This window comes from Rhopalosiphum maidis, chromosome 1, assembly GCF_003676215.2.
Source record: "Rhopalosiphum maidis isolate BTI-1 chromosome 1, ASM367621v3, whole genome shotgun sequence".
Classification (NCBI taxonomy): domain Eukaryota; kingdom Metazoa; phylum Arthropoda; class Insecta; order Hemiptera; family Aphididae; genus Rhopalosiphum; species Rhopalosiphum maidis.
Window position 1 is genome coordinate 67,009,581 of NC_040877.1, and position 22,216 is coordinate 67,031,796.

General features: G+C 25.8%; 3 protein-coding genes across 9 annotated transcripts; 2 read left to right on the forward strand and 1 right to left on the reverse strand.

The window, feature by feature from the left end:
* The first annotated feature begins 224 nt into the window (after positions 1 to 224).
* On the forward strand, positions 225 to 10,490 carry LOC113560693 (glycoprotein 3-alpha-L-fucosyltransferase A-like). 2 transcript variants are annotated; one of them, XM_026966724.1, is made up of 6 exons: positions 225 to 570; positions 2,313 to 2,415; positions 2,719 to 3,053; positions 4,525 to 4,958; positions 5,217 to 5,587; positions 10,386 to 10,490. In XM_026966724.1, exons 1-5 carry the CDS (start codon positions 379 to 381, stop codon positions 5,584 to 5,586), a joined length of 1,434 nt encoding a protein of 477 aa, XP_026822525.1. In that variant the 5' UTR covers positions 225 to 378; the 3' UTR covers position 5,587; positions 10,386 to 10,490. The 2 variants fall into 2 exon arrangements, with proteins under 2 accessions (XP_026822525.1, XP_026822524.1); XM_026966723.1 differs by lacking the exon at positions 10,386 to 10,490 and adding an exon at positions 8,096 to 8,277.
* LOC113560694 (snurportin-1) lies at positions 10,397 to 17,199 on the forward strand. 2 transcript variants are annotated; one of them, XM_026966725.1, is made up of 7 exons: positions 10,397 to 10,512; positions 14,265 to 14,328; positions 14,951 to 15,118; positions 15,206 to 15,406; positions 15,484 to 15,573; positions 15,644 to 15,982; positions 17,050 to 17,199. In XM_026966725.1, the coding sequence occupies exons 1-7, from the start codon at positions 10,397 to 10,399 to the stop codon at positions 17,101 to 17,103; spliced, it is 1,032 nt and encodes a 343-aa protein (XP_026822526.1). In that variant the 3' UTR covers positions 17,104 to 17,199. The 2 variants fall into 2 exon arrangements, with proteins under 2 accessions (XP_026822526.1, XP_026822527.1); XM_026966726.1 differs by lacking the exon at positions 10,397 to 10,512 and adding an exon at positions 13,391 to 13,844.
* An 891-nt stretch (positions 17,200 to 18,090) lies between these two features.
* Positions 18,091 to 21,631, reverse strand: LOC113560584 (UDP-glucuronosyltransferase 2C1-like). 5 transcript variants are annotated; one of them, XM_026966556.1, is made up of 5 exons: positions 20,761 to 20,995; positions 20,048 to 20,640; positions 19,541 to 19,983; positions 19,322 to 19,465; positions 18,091 to 18,912 (listed from the first exon to the last, which is right to left on the reverse strand). In XM_026966556.1, the coding sequence occupies exons 1-5, from the start codon at positions 20,993 to 20,995 to the stop codon at positions 18,843 to 18,845; spliced, it is 1,485 nt and encodes a 494-aa protein (XP_026822357.1). In that variant the 3' UTR covers positions 18,091 to 18,842. The 5 variants fall into 5 exon arrangements, with proteins under 5 accessions (XP_026822357.1, XP_026822356.1, XP_026822354.1 ...); XM_026966553.1 differs by lacking the exon at positions 18,091 to 18,912 and adding an exon at positions 21,329 to 21,631 and having other exon boundaries at positions 19,192 to 19,465; positions 20,761 to 21,049; XM_026966552.1 differs by lacking the exon at positions 18,091 to 18,912 and adding an exon at positions 21,205 to 21,631 and having other exon boundaries at positions 19,192 to 19,465; positions 20,761 to 21,049.
* Positions 21,632 to 22,216: the final 585 nt, after the last annotated feature.

Here is a 22,216-nt window from a genome sequence, read left to right on the forward strand (position 1 = left end):
TGTAAAAAAACTCCTATACTCACTCGACTGTTTTTAAAACAATTGTTTAAACATACGTTGTTTCATAAAAAAATATTTTGGTCCCATTGTACATTATGTTATTGGTCCTACCTATTTAGTTTATATTGAATAATGAAAAACATATTTTTGAAATTTTTACGAATTTCCGAAACTAAAACTTAATTATTATTATTATCTATTATTAATTCTTAAAATGTTTTAAATAACCTTTAATAAGTATTAACTGTACAGAAATAACAATTAAACGTTTTTGACCATTATGAGTGTAACTCATTTCATTAGTTGTATTAAAATATCAGTGGTTATAATAAATAAAAAATAAATTTAAGTTTAGATAAGAAGTGTACAAAATATATCATGACAAACCGACTATTACGTCTTCTACTAATTCTAGTGTTGTGTGTCTCTGTTTTATATAATAGTATCTTTGCGGTGTATTGGATAATTAAGAGAACATACGATATATCGTATAACACGGAGAAGTTAGAGCAATCAGATGCGTACAATGAACCGAATGTAAATAATATTTTGGGTAATCAGAATCAACAGGTAAATTATAGATTCTTATTGTTTTAATATTTGTGTATTAAATTGTAAATGTTTCTTAATTTTAATAAAAAAAAATTATAAAAAATAGGATTCATTGAATATTTCATTTGAATCAGAAAAATTAAGTATTTAAATTAGCCATCCGTAAATTTTGTTGAGTAATTTAGTAATAAAGTTATATTATAATAAAATCAAACATGCTTTAATTTTATATGATATAAAATAAGCAGTGAAAGGGGTTTTATTGATTCCGCGTTTTTCATATAAATTCCGTCGTCTATCGATTCCGCCCAATATTTGTCTTATATTGATTCTGCCGGTTATTTGTTTATGTTGATTTTATCAGCCAACCTAACCTAACCAATGTATTATATAACAGTATATGTATAATGTATAGTATTTTTTTAAATTAACAATATAGGTAGAAGGTACACCCGGTGGCCAGTTTACCATAATTTGTTTTTACATATTTAAATTTTAAATAAAAACAATTCAACCATTGTCATCCACGACGGAAAATAAAACACAATCATATAGTATAATATATAATCATGACAAAAAAGTAATTAAATGCGAGTACAATGTACAATTTGTTAAAATAGTAAATAAAATAATATAAATCAATTAGGTGCCTATACTGAACAGATTTTTCACAATTTGAATAATTTGATGACAATATCGATTATTTGAACACAAAGTATATTGAACAATATTTAAGATTATGATCAGTAAGATTTTTACTTACTTTTATTTTTAACAATATCAATGTACCTGCCTACATGTAATAAAATATGTTTCTTTTCAATACAATTTTTATAGATTATATTGATATACTCATATGAAAACATTGAAAACCGACGCGATAATATGTGATAACGACGTATATCATATACATATTAATATGTTAGATACAGATCGACAGTTCAAAGTTTAAGTTGTATGTTCATGTAATGTTTTACGTTTTACTTCAGATATCTAATTTTGTTACGAGTGAACTGTAAATTACTTTTATTTTTAATAGTAGTATAATACCTATGTGTAAAAAATGTAACATTTTGTTATTATTAAAAAATTATAATATTACAAATATTCAGCGAATTGATAACAACAGAATCAATATGTAAAAAAATTCGGCAGAGGTCATTTCGGTACAATTGATATACGCCCCCAATGGAATACTTAGAATTGAACTTTGGAAAGGGGGATTAATTTTTAAATAAGCAATTTACATGACCAAAAATATTTATCTCATAAGAAACTAATTCTTCCTAAAAAAAATCGAGGTGGTTATCCTCTTATACAAAAAAATATCAATATTTAAGATTCAACCAAATAATATACAACCTATAAACAAATCGATTATTTTATATACCACCAGCGTTTCCAATATAAGTGAGTCAAATATCTAAAATAGGAGACTATTGAAAACACCTTTTTATAAAAAAAATGCATGTGGGAGCATTTGAAAGTGACCAAAATTAAAAATATTATAATAAAAATTAAAAAAACAAAAAACAACTGAAAAGTAACGGGCTTAATAGTTTATAATTAAACATTACAAATTATAAGAAATATGAATATAATAATTTGCATTTTTTTTTTTTATAACAAGATTCAAAGCTAATATTAATTTAATGCACAACAATCTAAAAAATCTAAAATATATATTTTATTTTTGAATCTTTCATAATCAACGAATTTAAATTTATAAATATGAAATAACATTAATCAAAATTATACAGAACCATCCATATTTTTCGGAGTCAATTATAACCGTTACGCCTTATTACAAAGAAATGGAATGGAATGAAATTGCGAACCCGCCTCTACCATGGTATTTCAAAGGTAATCATAATTCATAACAATAAATATGGTTGTAGGTATAAATATTATTATATTATGCGAGCCGTGTACATATTGTATAACTTTCGGAAGTAAATGGCTAATTTATACGACTATAATATAATATAATATTTAATATTTAGTTAATCATAATATTCTGTTTTATATTTCACATAACGTATTATTATAACTATTTAAAATGAATATTTTCGTCTTCTAATATTGTAGGCATATGGTATATTATTATACAAACAAGTACTAAAAATTACAAAATATTGTAATGCATCATTATTTTTTTTTTTTCAGATGGTACAATAAGACCGGCCAAAGCTCCATCAAACACTAGATTTAATCTTTCACAAGTGTGGCCCAAGAAACAAATAAATGGCGATCGAGTGGAAGAACAACTAATGTTTATGCCATCAAATTACGAGTATAATAATGCACCGATCAAGTCAATTTTATTATTCAACAATGTTAACGAATGGATGGTTGATAGCGGGCAAAACGAATTTATTTCAAAAGATTGCCCAGTAAATAGATGCACAATTACTACGGACAAATCAAAAAGCTCAAATATAGATTCAATTTTATTCCGAAATGAATTCTCACGTCCAGGTCATATAAAAGCCGATAAACAAGTAAGATCAAACATTTAAACAGTGCTGGAACTATGATTTTTTCAGAATTTTTCAAAAACAGTTGATTAATATAATAATTTAATTCCTAAATTAAAACAGTTAGTAGCTATATGAATAAAAGGAAAACTTTTGGTTGTAAACATTCATTTAATGAAATAACAAAAATAGTGTTGCTGGCGGTTTTATTGTCGTGTAGATATTATAAACATTAACCCATGGAGGGGGAGTCGATACAAAATCGGTGGAATTTATATACGCCGATCAAAATTATTAATTATATAAATATACTCGTATTAATATATTAACCAAGAAAAATTTAACAAATTCGATGATTTTGACAAGAATTAACCAATGCAGTAAAACTATATTAAATAACTATATTTATTATATTATAGGTAGGTATACTAATAGAATATTAAATTGTTTATAATAATAATATAAATGTATTATTATAATATATCAAGGCTAACATATATTCTACATTTAGAATTGTTTTTTTAATTTAATCCATCTAATACCTACTCAATAACAAAATGTATTAGACACCTATTATACAGCAAACTAATTACCCTATTTTTAGTTTATGTTCTATGTATATATAGAAAATATATATATGTAGAATAGAAGAGGTCGGGAACCTCTGATATACAGTCAAGTTGCAATAACTCGAAAAACTTGACAACTCAAATTTTTTTTTATTCTCCTAAGTATATATATAAATTAATATAAATTCGAGTTAGATATTTCGAAGCGAATTTTTATCTCCCTTCAATTTCGAGTTATCGCGACTCGACTGTAATAATAAAATAAAAAATACAAAATACATATAAATAATATAATACTTAACTTATACCATATACTATCTCCAATGATAATTTGAAATTGTTATGTTTATTTTTATATTGTCGTTTTTATATGCACGGTATATGATATCATAAATTGTACACCTCCGGTGCACATCAGAAAACACTTGGATTATTGGACGCAATAAAATTTTGTTCGGTACCATAATGATCGATGTTGACGATTGCCTGTTATAGACATAGTTTTTTATTTGTTATTTTTATTTGATTGGAACCATTGAGGAGTCTTGATCCCGAATTCAGACATTCGGGCATTCGGCATTAAACTGTAATGTCTTTTCAGTGGATCATCAAAATAACTAGTTGCTACATCGATATGTTGATAGGGCTTATATCGATTATTGAAACTATCTAGCCAACATCTTTTACTGTTGAATCTTATCGGTGTGAATAGATTCGTGATATAATTATGGTATATATAAGCAATATAAATAAACTACAAAATATAATTAGTTATATGTATGATAACCGACTTCTATCAGAATCTTTTTTGTATACAATGACGAAGTACACTCAACAGTCGACATCTATAATCTATAAACTGTATACAGGCACTGTAATGTGTTTACCTACTTTCCCTCTTTTTAATATGTTTGTGTGCTCCACAGGTATGGATTTTATTTATTGTCGAGTCTGCATACTATACAGAACTTAACGTTGGTCATGATTTAATCAATTGGACTGCTACATATCGACATGATAGTGATATCGTTACGCCTTATCAACGATGGGCTTACTACGACCCGTCCGTAACTCAAATTGAACAATTTAATCGAAATTATGCACAAGATAAAACGAAACAATTGGCGATAATTATCACAGATTGTAAAACTAATTATTATGACAGAGAACTATTTTATGCTACAGAGTTGAGCAAATATAATATATCTGTAGATGTATATGGTAAATGTGGTGAATTTAAAAATATCGAATCTAATACTTTTCTTCAAATGCTGGATCAGGATTATAAGTTTTATTTGGCTTTCGAGAATTCAAATTGTATTGATTACGTGACTGATAAGTTTTTCGTCAACGGACTTCAGTAAATACGTATATAATCATTACTTAATATATATACATATTTTTTCGCAGTATGAATATACAATTGTTAAATTATATAACTAAAGTATTATTATTTTAACGTTTAATGCTAGGTATATAATCGATATACTTAAATTAAATTTTGATACATTTCGTTTATTATAAATAAATTGATTATCTGCAATTATTGATAATTATTATAATATACAACAGGAATATGTGTACACTATTGGTGTATAATTCAATTTCGCATCTGCAGGCATAACGCACTGCCGGTTGTGATGGGTGGACGCCGAGAGGACTACGAGCGGATGGCGCCTAAACATTCATACGTGCACGTAGACGACTACGAGTCGCCCAGGCGGCTGGCCGAGTACCTACGACGGTTGGACGCCGACGACGACTTGTACAACGAGTACTTCCGGTGGAAGGGCGCCGGCGAGTTTATCGATACAAAGTTCTTCTGTCGGCTGTGCGCGATGTTGCATGATGACGGCGCGCCGGCCAAAAGTTATCGAAACTTTGACAACTGGTGGCGTGGCCCGGGTGTTTGCGATGATGATGGACCGGAGATACCTACTCAATTACCGCCACCGCCGTTAGCGATTAATGACATAGAAGAAGAATGACGTAAGTGGGAGTGCTGACGACGTTATCAAACTCGTATTTGTACTCATTATTTACCATATTCTATTGTATACTCTTGTATACTCTCTCTTGACTCTTCAATATGTAAGTCTAAAGTATCATCAACACTTGAGCGTACGTTTCTCTGACCCTACCATACCCCTGCCTACACTTACATATTCAAATTATTACAAATTTTAGTCAAATTAGTATGCAATTTCAGGCATATATTTACGGGATCAATTTTGTAATTTTAACGCTATTTAATTATTCGTAAAACCAAAAATTTACTAACGTATTTGGAGGAACATTGCTCCACCAAATTTTTTTCTCGTGTCAATTTATACACATATGATGATTAACATGAATTTCAAATTTGCACGACCAAACCCCATAATTACATATTATCACCACCTTATATAAAATCCATTGAAACTCGTATTATTTAACTTAAGTGTAGAGCTAGAGAAATTTCGGATTTGTTCATGCAAATTTATCAAACATATATTTCTCCCTATTTCAACGGTAAACGGATAGTTAGTACTATCCATTGTTTAAGTTGCATATCGCGGACACTTTGTACAGTATGTAAACGGTGATGTTTTTATTTTGCATGTTTTTGCATACTTTGGATAAAATTCATATTATTGCATTTATTAAATAAAATTATATTATTACGAAAAATGCATGTTTTATAGTATATTTCGTAATTAATACTTATAATTTAATACTAATATTAGGTATTTAATTCTAGCCCTGCTGATTGAAGTATAAAACTTGGTTTTTTTTATCAAACATAAATTTTCAAATTTTTCAAACATAAAATTAAAAATATTTTCACTATTGAATGTGAAGTATAAGTTTTATTTCTTAATTATAATTATAATAATAATATTAATAATATTAAGATAAACAGCCAATCACTGATGTATTTCAATAAATAAATATTATTTTTGTGTTTATCTTATAACAATTTAAATGCATATTTTTGTATATTTTAGTAAATAAAATGCATATTTTACAATTTTTTATCGCATACAAATCCTAGCCCTGATAATTACTATAATTATTATTTATGTATGTTAACATTGTTAACTACCTGTGTTTTGTAATAACAAATTATGTCTAACATTTCATGTCTCAACATTTTTTTTACCTGTAATAATACAAACTGTCTGCGATTTTCATTTTTTCCGGGTGACCGTACAAAGTGTCCTGCAACCATTTCAACTTGTTTCGAAAAGTTTTTATTTTATTCATAATCTAAAGCCTGCACATTACGAAAATAGTCGTGCAAATACAAATTATATTATAATATTTTGAATATTGTAGAGGAGATGAGGTAAATAATTATATCTGTACATCACTTTTGAACGTCTTTTGCAATTATAACACTAGGGGCGGGTTGGAATGCAGCCTGTTGATATACAGCCGTAGTAAGTATATTATATTGGTATAGTAATATATAATCATAGACCGTTCAAATCATATTCATCAACCTTTTACATTGTAAATTTAAACTTAATTAAACGTTGTCAATTTTGTAATTATAGAAACAAACCTTGTATACAAATAAAATTGTTAAAAAAATATTCTACTAATAGAATCTATAAAATAAAATTAGTGTTTTCATAATAAATAAATTATGAGTGCATGAGCGTACAGTGTTGACATTTTAGAATTTTCTAAAAATATGTATTTTGGAACTTAATTCCTTTAATCTTCCAAAAATCCCATTTAAAACTGACTAATCTGAGGTTATCCAACTGAAATATTCAATGTTACCTCTTAGCGTGAACACTAATAGTCTATAAACCTACATGGCTACATATTATTACATAGCTACTATTTAATATTTATTATTTACAAGTACTTTCTAAACGCTTCAATTTTCTCACCGGCCGTAACTCAGCGCTTTTAACTTTTGCGTTTTGTCTCACAATTGTTCTTATTATTTACCATAGCTACATGTCTACAACTGCAATAATGGCACTATAGAAAAAAACGGTATAATGCGTCACAGATCACAACAATATCCAATAATTAAACAATTATAATTAATCGATAATGTGAAATGACAATAATGTGCAATTATATATAGGTTGATATATAGAAAATAATATTATTGTTATACAAATATACAATAACAAAAGGATTTTACAAACCTATTTACATTTATGGTATCTATTTAGCATAATTATAGTACATCTACATATGTACACAAATTGTAAATAAAATATTAAAAAAATACCTATTTAAAATAGGTAACCTTTGTAGAAGACCTTTTTATACCTATATTACAAGAAATGTATTAAAAAAATAACTACTTTTACTCAATAAAACATACTTAGTAATTTTTCTGATATTTCGGAGAGAGGGGAAGTTGAATAACTAAAATCCCAACTTGTATATACGCGGTTGATTATTATTAATATTCATATATTAAGGTTGGTGATTGCTACAATTTAGACGTTTAAAACTTTAAAAGAAATGGTTTTTTTATTTTTTCAGACTTAAGCGTTAACGTAGGAAGATGAACGATTAGTGACTCGTCTTTGGATAATATATCTATACGTATGACGAGGTTAAAAAATCAACATTCAATAGTTGCTTAATTGCCATCACATGCGTCGGTGTCGCTGCAGCACAATTCGTTTGTGCCGTTAGTGGTACACTCGTGAAGTTATTTAACATTGGTAACACGTTACTTACATGTTGAATATACATATATTATTTCAACTCGAGCCACACACTGTAAAAACTTAAATACGATCACAAAATAAAATGATATACCTACTTAGTTAAATTTTTAATTCGAGATATTATAATTTATAAACAGTCAAATTGTTTAAAACATTTGCATATAATCTGATTATATTATATCTGTGGAAAAAATCGCACAACTAAACAAGTCATAAAATCCTATTATTCGTTAGAAGTATTCGTCTTAAACAAATGTCACCACAAATATTATCGTACTGTTTTCAGTACTCATTATTACCTTGTTAATGAAAATTAACAATATGAAAAATTAAATAATAATATATTATGCGATGTTTTTATAAAAAATTAATTTAAACTATGAACTACAATATTGCTAATAGAAAAATAAATTATATAACATATCGTATACATATAGGTATTAATGTGCCACTTTATCTTCAATCGTTAACTCGCTACAAAGCTATAAAGCTGAAAAACATAAAAAACACCCAATAAAATGTGTTTTAATTTTTATAGTGAATTAACTATATTCCGTTTTCAAATTTAATTTTATTAATTTTTGTCCAAAAATAGAAAATCTTTGAAATAATCAAATATTTATAAATTTTTTCAACAACAAGCTCCACGACATTGGTGTCTACAAACTTAACTCAATATATCTTTATTTAATTTTTGTTATGATATTGTGTAACAACCTTGTGTGGCTGTGTTATTAGTTGTACTGTTAAATCACATAAATTTCACACGTTCAATTATGTTTCAATCATAGGCGCAATTTGGGGTACTCAAAACCGAAAACCCTCAAATGTCATATTAGTATCCTCTCAAATTTTTAATAGCTTTTTTATTGATTATATTATGATAATTCCGGGAGTATTTTTTCATCTCAGTTTACTGTTAGTAGAACAGATAAATAAAATTAAGAATTAATTTCTTTTGATATTATTTGACGATGGAGAAAATGTTTTTAAATTGATTCTTTATACACGGAAAGTTGTTATGAAGGAGCGATTCCTAATGATTGTGTTTCCAAAGTCAAAACATTTAAGCATACTATGTATAGCATTTCTATCATTTAATTTAGTCCAATTTATATCTATAATGCACTAGCTAATTCAGATGATACAATACCATTTGGTCTGATATTAAATTTCTTTTTTTTAGGTTTATTTTCTACGTATTTTTCGTAAGATTGAGAACTTATTTCGTTTCAGTTTAATTTGGTTCTTTTACACAATTTGAATTAGACAACCTTTCGATTTCTTATTTTCTTACCTTCTTCCTTTTATTTTTTTTAGGTTCTCTACGTTTCTATGTTAATACTCAATTTGTGTCAATTGAAACTATGTACTACCTTTCTCTGTCAGGGTTATTAAAAATTGTTTGTCTTCCAAAATTGATTGAACTCAACATGAACGAAATGAATAATTCAAATTTAAAGTTATTAAAGTGACTTACACCTCAATACGACTAAAACGAGTTACAGACGTACAGTGTATCTACTACCTAATACCACCTAATACCTATATACTCAAAATTTTCAACTTAAAACGTACCATACGGATTACCACAGTTGAGAGAGTTCGCCACTCCACCCCCCCCCCCCGAAAAAAAAAATAAATGACTTCAATAATTGTTTGACTAGTATGACCATGATGACAGTACATAAACTAGAGTGTGACCAACAATACCTAAAAAATGTTTGACGCAAGATTGATAATAGTTTTTAAGAGAATAATAAACATTAAACACAGATAATAGCCGCGGTTTGATTTAAACTATAATATAGCTAGTAGGTATATAGTTACAATTAGTTAGTAGTTTTAACTAATGTCTACTGTCTAGTTAACATGTCTATAGTTTTTAATTGCCTATATTTGAAATATTATTGAAATTGAGTTTTGACATAACTCAAATTTTTATTATTTATATTAATTATTAAAGTACGTTTGTAAACTCTTGTATCTATTGTAACTTGTAAGTATTAACAGATATGATAAATATTATTATTGTTAGCCATGTATCATTAAACTATCACCATTTTAAAATGAAAAAATAAATCAATTTAATTATTTAGATTAATTTAATATGGAACATAGATTTTCAACGTATGAAACTATTAGTGCAAAAGCATGCCCTATTTACATTAAATTGAAGTTTCAACAAGTTAAGCGAAGACAAGAAACTTTAGAGATACAAAAACAGTAAGTAAAGAATTAAATTGTTTGTAGTTGATAATATTATAGTATGATAGTACCTGTAAATAGTTAAGTGATGAACTAGTAAGAATTAAGTAAAAGTGAGATATATACCATTATTTAACTCAACTGTAGCTTACTGATCACATTAAATTTCTATAATATGAATATAAATTATTGTGCATTATTCTAATTTGTATTAAAACCCTATATTAGCAGTATATATTATTATTTATTTGAATTATGTTAAAAAGAATATCTCTTGGATACTTTTCTGAATAAAAAAAATACCAAACTCAAAATTTTTTCATAACTAGTCATATTATTTGATGATGTTTTGGATTAAAATATGTATATATAAATGCATTTGTAATTATATTTTAATAATAACCTTGAACTCGATTAAATAGAAATACAACACATTTTTTATTATCAAACTTTCCAAATAGAAATAGGTGTCAAAAACTAAAAGCTAATCGTAATCCTTAAAAATGAAATAAAATTTTTATTTTTTAAGTTAAATTTATAATAATAATACACAACAAAATACAAATAAAAGAGTCTAGAATTGTAAGGTAGTGTTGTTGAGTATCTCTTTCAATTAAGCCGTCCAGCCCTGTAATGAATTATCTCTATTACTTATTTAGTTATTATATAATTTAATATAGATTGTATATTCTTGTTGTCTTTAAAAAAAATATAATATAAACAGTATTCTTGTCATATGCAGTTTACGCCACAACTATGGTAATTTCCAACGATTCAACGATGATATAACAATTGAGCTTTATCTTAACAGTAACTCCTTACTTCTATATTAATAATAATATAATGCTATAATTAAATTGGGTTTAGCAATAATCAATTTACAGATGTTAAATCATATTGTACCTATTTTTTAATTTTTAGTACAAATTGGCATAGATTGTAGTAAATATTTTTTAATTATTTTGCTATAGGTATAATATTATTACATTTTTTTTTTTTTTTTTAATCTAGGATAAAATTGTAAAATGTATTATTAAATATATTTTAATTCTTCATTTATATATTTATTTGTATTTTAATTAAGTATAAAAAATTATAAAGTTTATAGCAGACCATGTATTATTACGACATAAAGAAACATGTTTAGGAGACATAAACTACATAATATGTAGGTATATTCATATTGTGACATGCAGAAATGTATGATAGATCGCATATAACAAAAATACATATAAACTGTATAATACAGTGTAAAAAAACAAAAAAAAAATGATTTTTAATTTATATTGTATTTGCTTCAAATAAATTGTTTGTTTTAAGCAATACATGAATTTACTCCTTTATTATTATAGTGAAGTCTTAAAAATCTTATAAATATGGGACTATAATACTGCCAAATCATCAAAAGCATTGGATTGTAATATATTAAATATTAGCATGGTTTAGATGAATAAAATAATAATTTATAAATAAATGATTTAAAAACGATGATTTATTATTAAACAATGTAATTTTTGAAAATGTTATGTTATGTTTTGGTATTTTAGGGTCATTTTTAAAGTCATTTTTTGATGTTTTTAAGTAATTTTCATACTTTATTGTGCATTTTTTTAAAGATTTTTAGGTCATCAAATTCGGAGCCCTAATTATAAATTAAATTGGACAATACTATTATAAGTAAATTAAATAGTACAATTGAAAAAATGTTCATTAAATTTTATTTTCTGTCAATATTGTAATTAAGTACGCAGTTATGGTATACCTATATATTGTATTAAAACATTTTTTAGGTGTTGATTACTTGCATAAATAACTTCATTCAGTAGCTAGGGCTTCAGTCCCCCCACATCTCAAACGCTATTTGCGCCTGTGTGTAGATGCAATTAATATCACCAACATTTAAAAAATGTTATAGAAAGATTCAATTTTATTGAATTATTAAAAGAATAATTCAAAAATAAAATTATATTTAGATATGATAAAAATATACTAAATTACTAATAGTGTTGGACAGACAATACCAGAATGGCAGAATATAAAGACTACAGTAACATATTACACAATACACATTGTTATGACAGATAAAAAACAAATTCATACATAATTTTTGTGTATATACAAATACACAACATTATAATAATAATATTGATAGACAGAGTAAGTACTCTACTTCATATATTGTTATTTTGACCACAATTAATGAATACCTAATTTATTTTATAATAGTTACCATACTGGTCTTAAGATTTAATAATTTTCTATTATTTAATTGATTAATACATATTAATTTGTATATACCTAAAATATGTAATTCTTGAGACTAATGGTTTTAAGTCAAACTTTTAACCAAGTTCACTAAAAATTAAATTAGTAAAAGCATTTATTATAAATACTATATATATAATTACAATCAATGGTAATAGATACTCAATACTGTTATTAAAATAATAACTATGATATACTTTAATACTATAATATTTTTAACAATTGTGTGGTTGTTTAATTATATATATTATCTATCACTGAGTTAATGAAATAAATGTAATTTACTTATATTATATAATATATATATAGTATTTTGATAGGTAATGTAAAAAAAATTCTAGTATCGACTTTTATTTTGAGTTTCCAATCTGTGCTTTTTGAGTTATTGGCACCTACTTTTTAAAAAAATACTTTAATTGTTAGAATAGTACCCCAAGTATGTCATTATGTTGGTTTTGTTTTTGTGGATTTTAACTCATAACGTAAACCACATGATATATTAATATTATAATATTATATTTTCTAGTTTTCTACTATGCTCTAATCAAGATAATATAATAATATGTCTTTATAAGGCACTGTGATAGATATTATCTATAGCTGTATTATTATGTATTATTATTGGTCTATGTTGATTGTTGATACAGGTATAATGATATATATAGATTTTAGACTTGGGAATTCCTACTCGTAAGATAACACAATTTTTGTACAATAGTTCATTCTGTTCATAGTCACCAGACATCTCTGTACAGTGTACCTAGTCCTAGTGCTTACTTTGAATTTTGTATTTGCTAATTTAATAGTTATACTGCTTACAGTTAACTAATATAGCCTCTTGAAAACAGGTAGTTAAATCTACCTGTCTCCGTATCATGGCTATGTTTATTGTTTAGTCAAATTCTTAAGCTTTTAGTTTACAGTTATTACGTGTTATATTAAAGTCAAGTCTTTAAAAGTATACAATAATAATATACTGTAGTCAATACTAAAATTACTTACTACTGATAATCAATTAAAATGGGAACATCAGTATTAAAATATTTTATTGAAATCATTAAAAATCTTGATTCAATTGTACTCATGTAAGTTTATTGATTTACTTCTTGATTAGCATTCAAAATCGCATTTTGATTTTAGTTTGAACATCGAATTTGTTGTTGTTTTAACTATTAGTTTAATGAAGTTGTGTAGGTATATAAATTATTATATTTTTTGTTTCTTACATAATTACCTAATTTGTTTTCAAGTCAATTTTTAACAAAAAAAAGTATTTTACTCAGCATTTTTAAATTAAAAACTGAGGAAGATGCTTATTGCTTTCCTAATACTTTTATAGTTTTTAATTGTTTTTTTTTTTGTTATTGAGTTCCTAGATCACTGTAAAGTCAAAATATTTTAAAAACTTATAATTTAAGTATTGGTAAAATGGTGAAAAGTTTTATATCTCTTTTATAGATAATACTGATCGGTATTCCTAAATTATTATTATTATTTTTTTTTAGAAAACGTGATCAACAAATTAATGAAAGAAGAAATATTAAAAATGATGCTGATAATACTTTTATGGTATGTTGTTTCATTCAAAATAAGATTTAACAAATTTATAACATTATCAAAATAAATGTTAAGTAAAGCTATATATAAGTATTGTTTAGGTGTATAAAATGTATACCCTAAAATAAAATCATAATATTTTTAGTCTAGATTAGTTATAGCTCAAAAAGTTTAAATTTATTTTTAAATCACATGAGTAAAACCTAATAAATAGCTTTTTCTACTATCAACATTTATAATACAAATTAGGAGGTTAGGTATAAACATTATTATTACAAAATACCTATTAAAGTTTTTTTTATTAATATTAAATACCATTAATATAAAGAATTACTTTTGTTAATAATTTTTGATTTTAAACAACATCATTAATTAATCAATAATTGTAGAATGCATCTATACAATTATAACAACTGTCAAAATCATTTCAATATTATATTTTATTTTCTGTATAAATAATATTCATTATTAAAATATAGATAGTATAACATTTTTGTGAATACATGCATATGAGAAAATATTAAATATTATAAAACTATTTAATAATATTTAGTGTACAAAATTAGATGCAATTTAAATTAGTATTTTATATTGACATTCTTTTTTTAACATAATATAAAATTAATAACTATAGGAAATCGACGAAAGAAAAAATGGAACAGTGGTGCCAAGTAATGAAGCATATGAACTTGCAACATCTATGATGTATTCAGAATGGATGCTTGAAACACCTGAAGACATTGATAGTTGGATTGCAGTATTATGTCCAGAAGGAAAACGATGTTGTGTTATTGCTCAAGATGTATTATACTTAACAAGTTTATAAAATGATTATTTGCAAAGAAAAAAATACAGTTGGTAAAATTTAAATTGTTTATTTTGATTTTAGAACAAAACAAAAACAGTTAACAAATTTGGAACTACACTCAACAATTTTCCATCATTATTTCCTTATGGATGCCGTGTATCAAATAATTGTCCATCTCATCGTAAACGTACAGTTTTAGACTGTGTATATAGTTTCAAGTTAAAAAAATATTATGTTTTGGATATTATTGAGTGGATGGGTGTGCCATATACAGATTTTGATGTATGTTAAATTTTTAATAGTAATTAAACTTTAATTTAACCAAATAATATCATTAAATGCCTGTATTTTTATTGTAGGCTGAATTTAGATTTTACTTTATACAGAGTAAACTTAGTGAAATACCAGGTATCAATGAAAAATCAACGACAAATTTTTATCCGTTTGAAGTAAAGATATTTAATATTTTAAAATATAATAGACCAACTATTATATTATGATTGTAAATGTTTAATTTAGCTTGCTCCACGAATGGTTACTAGAGATTTGTACCAGCATCTTTTGGAAAAATGTCAATTTTTCCCTGATAATATTGAATTAGATGGTATTAACTTTTACTATCCAGAAAGTTTGTACACTTCGGGTGAAACACCATTAGTGCTTTGGCTGAAACCGTTCATGATACCTGATGTCTTACAAAAGCCAGTCAATGATCAGTTAGCACAATTACATAGACCGCCTAATTATGTTAACGTATTTGAATACAGTCAAAGCTTGAAAAAGAAAAATAGAAAATTTAAGAAGAAGAAGAATTCTATTTCCAATAATGATAAAATGGAAGTAGAACATTTAGTTGAGGTTAGTAGTATATACATTTTTTTTTTATTTGTAAACAATAATTTAATTAATAATGAATCCATTAATTAATACAATTTAATAATTAATGTCAAGGGGACACCAAATAATAAAAAAAAGTCTAAATTTATGAAATAACTTTGTATACACGTGTTGTCTCTATCTCCTCATTACACACATACCATGGAAAATATGAATATTGGAATTTTATTCATAATTAATTTCTGAGCAAATTGATTTATTATTGAAATTGAAATTGTTGAGGATAATAAACTATACTTAAATGAGGAGTATAGTCGTAATTATAAGTATTTAATAAACATATTTTTTCTAATTCATAAAATTTGTTTTAAAATAAAATAATGAAATGAAACTATTGAAACTTCTTTACTTAAACATAGTTTATATTCTACTAATAATTAGTAAAAAATTTTCTAATGTATACACTGTAGTAAGAATTTGGTATGTTAATTAAGTACATTACACTTGTGTTAGTTAGAGATAACACGCGCAATTCAACTTTTTTTAATAAACCATTTTACATGAGTAAGAATCAATCGGAATCGTATATTAATACAGAGTTAAAAGACAACCTGGCGGTGACCAGTTTTTGTCAGGCAACACCCATTTACACTGCCCCCCAGTAAATCAAGCTGACCAAGTTATCTTTTTAATTTGATTAGAGTATATTTAAAAACTACATTTTTTTCACAAAGAGAAAAACATTTACTGTTCAATGCAGTTTTTGTTTTATATATATATATATTATTATTATTATCATCATCATCATCATCACTGAATAGATTTAATTGATTCTGTGTCAATATCTTAAAGGAAAATTAAGGATTTCCCTCAAAATTTATTTTTGGTACGGCATACTTTGTAAACTTCCCTCGAATATTAACCACTCCCCTCCCTCCCTTAATTATTCCTATATACACCACTGGTACTGCCGTAGGACAAATTATTTTGAATTAGTATTTAGTGTCATTAAATTTCCCATCAATCCCTTTTAAAATCAAATATGGGAACATTGAAAACTAATTATGTTGCATGTTGTTTATAAACAGGTAGAAATGGATAAAGATCCTGTCGTTGAAAATGAAATTTGTATGGAAAACTGACGATTGATATTTGAACCAATATAATGTGATATTATGCATGTTTAAGAATTGTTATTAACTTATTATTCAAATTTAAAAATAAAACTATTAGTTAATTAAAAATTATTCATATTAATTTATTTGCAAGTATAAAAAATGGATAAATTTAATTATGCCATAAATAATATTTATAAATGCGTATCTGATGATTATTGGGTATCTTAAAGTCCTTGCTCTTGTCAACACCAACCATTCTGATCTCCATATGCACATAATAGAAGACACGTCCATTCATTTCATAGTTGTTACCAACTTGCTTTTCTCACCACTAAATCACCAGAATTCGCTTGTAAGTATTTAATTGCAAGAGCTAACTATACCTAAGAATCCTTCCTATCATTTTAAAAGAAAATGACGCAGTGATTATTGTAGCTCATATCTATAGCTATGTCTTGATGATTTTCTAGTGGCCACTGATAAAAATATTTACATAAACAAAACTAACAAAAAACAAAAGTATTAATAATTGAATGTTGTTGATTTTATTTGAAGTTGGCATTTTTACTAATGTAACATATTATATTGTTATTTAAATTTTAGCTCTTAAGGTGTCACTTATTTGGAAAAAAAACAATGCCAAATACAGCTTAAGGTACTTTTAAATTCTCTAATTTTTATTTTATTCACGAATAACAAAAAAAAAAAACCAATTTAACTTTTAAAACAAATATATTAGTATTTAGCTACAACTGGAACACTTAATTTAAATGTAATTTCATCGTTGCAATCTCATCTGTTATTTCATAATTAAACTGATATTTATTTATTTATTAGTTGTAAATGGGTATGAACCTTTTAGCAAAAGATAGAGATATCATAAATAGATATAACTCAAATCTGATTGATTACAATATTATACACAATTCAAAAATAACAAACAAAAAAAAGATATATAATAAACTACAATAAGTATATAAAACAGTAAATAAATAAATTATGTATTACAGTGTAGTATTAAGCCATAATAAAAATTTGATTTAAAAACTTCACAAGATAAAAAGAAAAAATCAACAAAGTTTACTATTTTATTTGTTTACATTAATACTCGTGTAAAATATGATGCTGAGCTATAATTAGAGGTAAAAAATTGTACAAAAAATAATTTATTTAACCTGAAGTCGATCTGACTCGTATAAAGGCCAACCATTGATATTAACTCAGGGCAATCTACGATACCATTAAGTAAATCATATAAAAACATTAGATCGCTGAATTTTCTTTTAAGTTCAAAAGATGTAATACCTAGCTGGGTATATTGCAGAATATATGAGTCCCTATAGTCTATTCCAAATGAGATCAGCCTTGCATGGCGACCAGTTTTCGTCAGGCTCCTTCACCTAGTAGTTGTTTGACTGCAGCTCTACCAGCGGAGGAAGCCACATCCATGCGCACAACTCAGCTGCCGAAAGCTGATCTTATTGGGAATGGACTATAGATAGAGCAATATTTAATTTGAAAAATATAGATGTAGTATACTTATAATGGACACTTTCTTATAGATCAATAGAGGCAGTATAATTAGAGGATCAAATTCAAGCTTAGATCTAATGAGAGAAAAATTTAACAATTTTAAAGTCTTAAGTATTTCTATTTATAAACTTAAATTGTATATTTCAATATACAGTCAAATAACATTCTATAGGTGCATTAAAGCACCTATAGAGCTTAAAATTTAAGCTACGATATAAATTATAAGTTTTCTATATGCAAGTTATGGGCTGGCATTTCGAAACATGTTTGTCAGCTCTGCCATTTTGAGATTTGACTGAACTAGATTTTAAAATAAATATAAATGTATAAAAAATAATTATGTCATTTTGTGACATTACAGATTAAGTTAGGTATATAATTTATTTCAATTAAACTTATTTAATAATAATAAAATGTAAGTTAAAAATAAATGTATCCATTTTAACTAAATATATTTTGATTAAAAAATAATTAAAATAAATTTGTCATTAATTCATACTCAGATAAATTTTTTCATCAAAGAAAATTAAACATATTTATTTTTATTACAAAACATGAACAATATCAATATGTATTTTCTTAGTTTTTTTTAGTTTTTATACAACAAAATTTTCTCCACAATTTTTTTCCTACATACCACAATATTACAGTTATAATTATTCTCATGATGATTACCAAAAACAAACCATCAATTAGTAGAAATTCGTACCAAGTCAATTGGCCAGCAGCTGTTTTCAAATGATGAGCCCCATTGTACCGTAGTACATACTCAATCCAGTAAATAGCTTTATTTAATGATTTTAATGGTTGATCATGAAATGTTTGTGATAGTTCTGTTGCTTTTTGTTTAAACCTTTAAATATTGGTTAATTTTTTTAAGTATTACAATAATGAAATATGATTTAGAATTAAGTTTATATAAACTTACGATTTGTCATTCAATATTTTATATAAAGCTATTTCAAATAAATCTTCAGTAAATTCACTGTATTTAATTCGAATTGCAGCACCTCTATTCTGCATTACTAATGAGTTATGTAACTGATCTCCAAACACTGATATAGCTAACATTGGCACTCCAAAATATATAGCTTCTTCAGTACTGTGTATGCCTCCATGAGTAATAAATAATACACAATTAGGATGGCCTAAAATATCAACTTGTGGAAACCATTTTCTAACGATTATATTTGGCGGAAAGTCTATTTTAGTATCTGATTCCCACTTAAATAATACTTTTGGTTTAATCTTGCCAAGTTGTCTAATAATAATTTTAAATTCATTTTCGGGTAATTGTGTTAGTTTGAGTACTGAACCAAAACTGAAGTATACGACTCCATCAGGAGCGTTATTCATAATATCCTGAAGATCCTAATGAATCATGATATAGTTATAGTTAATACTTATTAATATGAATAAATAAATATAATTTTACTTCTGGGAGTGAAGATGCAGGTTTGAGGTGCATTCCAGCTACATCTATGTATGAAGGGACAAGAGGTCTTGATGTTCCAACAGAAAAGTGTGTGTTAATCAATGTCAGTGAAATATTTTTTAGCATGTTCTCCATTGACGGTCGTGTTTCCCAACCAGTATAGTTGAAATATTTATCCATTAAATCCCTTTGCTTTGGAAAGTAGAAAAATGAACCTAAAGCTGTATGCATAAATGATAATACGGTATTTGTCAAACGTTCCATGAAAGACATATTGTCACAGAATCCAGAGTTGACATCTGGAATATATGATCCATCATATGGATTACGATGCCATTGTGCTACACCAGCATTCGGAATAGATGGAAATAATTGTACAACAGGTGCATTGAATTTATGCCCAAGAGCTACAAAACACTCGTGATAAAAATTTTCGAATAAAACTAAATCAAAATTAAGTCCTTCTGAATGAATCAATTTCTGAACAGATGGTTTGTTTAATATTGTTTCTGTAAATTTTGGCCAAATAAACCAAGATCTGAATGGAACTAAAATTGGTTTGAAATTTTTAGCTACACTGAATGGATTGAAACCTATTAAACAAATTTAAATTATTATCAGTAAAACTAGATTATATCATAGTATAAGAATTATTATTTCAACTTTTTTTAAATATTATAATTGTACAATATCGAATTATGTTTATTACTTACCCATTACGAGATCTTCATCCTCGACTTGAATATGATGGTAAGATGATGGTGGATTTTTCATAGGGAATGGTGATAAAACAGTCATGTTATGACCTTTTTCTGCTAATTCTTTTAACAACGGCTCAAACGCTCCATAGTGGCTGCGTGCTTTGCTTGGTAAAAAGGCTAATATATTAGATGTTAAACCATTGTTCACTGATATTAAAATACCAATCATCAAAACTACACTGTTCATCGTGAACAATTCTCACCAACTTGAAGTTAAGGTAATAATTTATTTATTTAATATCTATAAAAGAAGAATAAAATAAAAATAACCATGTTTTTGTACATTTATATACATAAGTACTTATAATAATGATCAATAAAATGCATTATTATTTTACTGGACTGCTTGCTATCACTATCAATATAATAGTTTTATGGTAATAAGTTAATACTTACCTAATAAATTAATTTTATTTGTTAAATATATATATCTCTTATATAATATAACTAATAAGTACCTTCCTACCACTAAACTATGTATAATGTATTTGTTATTAAATAAAATATTATTAATTGTTACCCATACAAACTTTGATTGTAAAATTATTTAATTGCAGTTATTTATTTGATATGTGGTACATCAATGATCAGTGAACCAGTCTGTTATGCAACATAAACATATCTGAATCCTATGTTTATAATTTAGACATCATAAAATAACAACATTTTAGAAGGTCACCTGGTCATCTGACATCTATACACATGATAAATATATTGTGGTTTTATACTAATAGGAAACAAAGAATGCATAAAAGTGGGTGATTCTTCAAGCATTATCACCCATTTTTTCCTTTTAATAATAAATGTATTCAAATTCTGATTTTTGGAATTTTTAAATGTACTAAAGGTCTATATTTCAATTTATTATTTTATATCATATAACATGTAAGGAATGTCATGTAGCAACATAAATTTATTTTTCAAATGAAAACCAAATTTTTTTTATTGTAACTATTAAGTAGACGATTTTTTTTTTTGAACATGTTGGTGGTATATAATATAATATAATATAATATAACTAAATAACAATAAAAAAAGTATTTTCTAAGTTATTAAAATGTAGGTACTAGGTATACAGGGTAATTCTTTTATCATAAAACACTCATTGTTTCAAAAAGTATTCTGTTTTTGAAAACTTTTTACATAATTTTAAGTTGTTAAAAAAACAACGTTTTTATTAAAAAATTATATTTTTAAATACTTTTTAACCTTATGTTTTTTTAAGTTTTTTACTTTTTTGAATGACGACATATTTTTTTCATATTCCAAAGCAGAATAATTTTCTGAGTAATTTGATACATAAAAATCGAATTTAGGGTGAGTAGTTTATTAGTTATAAGTATTTAAAGCATAGATGCGCGGAGTGGAGTAATATAGGGTTACCCCGCAAAATAAACAAAATAAACGT

What these genes read in the sequence shown, in the direction of transcription:
- LOC113560693 (XM_026966724.1), top strand. Translation starts at nt 379, where the DNA reads ATGACAAACCGACTATTACGTCTTCTACTAATTCTAGTGTTGTGTGTC. An exon ending in TCTACCATGGTATTTCAAAG is followed by an intron (nt 2,416 to 2,718) that starts GTAATCATAATT and finishes TTTTTTTTTCAG; the next exon opens with ATGGTACAATAAGACCGGCC. An exon ending in ATATAAAAGCCGATAAACAA is followed by an intron (nt 3,054 to 4,524) that starts GTAAGATCAAAC and finishes TGTGCTCCACAG; the next exon opens with GTATGGATTTTATTTATTGT.
- LOC113560694 (XM_026966725.1), top strand. Translation starts at nt 10,397, where the DNA reads ATGGAACATAGATTTTCAACGTATGAAACTATTAGTGCAAAAGCATGC. An exon ending in ACTTTAGAGATACAAAAACA is followed by an intron (nt 10,513 to 14,264) that starts GTAAGTAAAGAA and finishes ATTTTTTTTTAG; the next exon opens with AAAACGTGATCAACAAATTA. An exon ending in AAGTAGAACATTTAGTTGAG is followed by an intron (nt 15,983 to 17,049) that starts GTTAGTAGTATA and finishes GTTTATAAACAG; the next exon opens with GTAGAAATGGATAAAGATCC.
- LOC113560584 (XM_026966555.1), bottom strand. Translation starts at nt 20,995, where the DNA reads ATGAACAGTGTAGTTTTGATGATTGGTATTTTAATATCAGTGAACAAT. An exon ending in GGATGAAGATCTCGTAATGG is followed by an intron (nt 20,641 to 20,760) that starts GTAAGTAATAAA and finishes TTTGTTTAATAG; the next exon opens with GTTTCAATCCATTCAGTGTA. An exon ending in AAAATATTGAATGACAAATC is followed by an intron (nt 19,466 to 19,540) that starts GTAAGTTTATAT and finishes CAATATTTAAAG; the next exon opens with GTTTAAACAAAAAGCAACAG.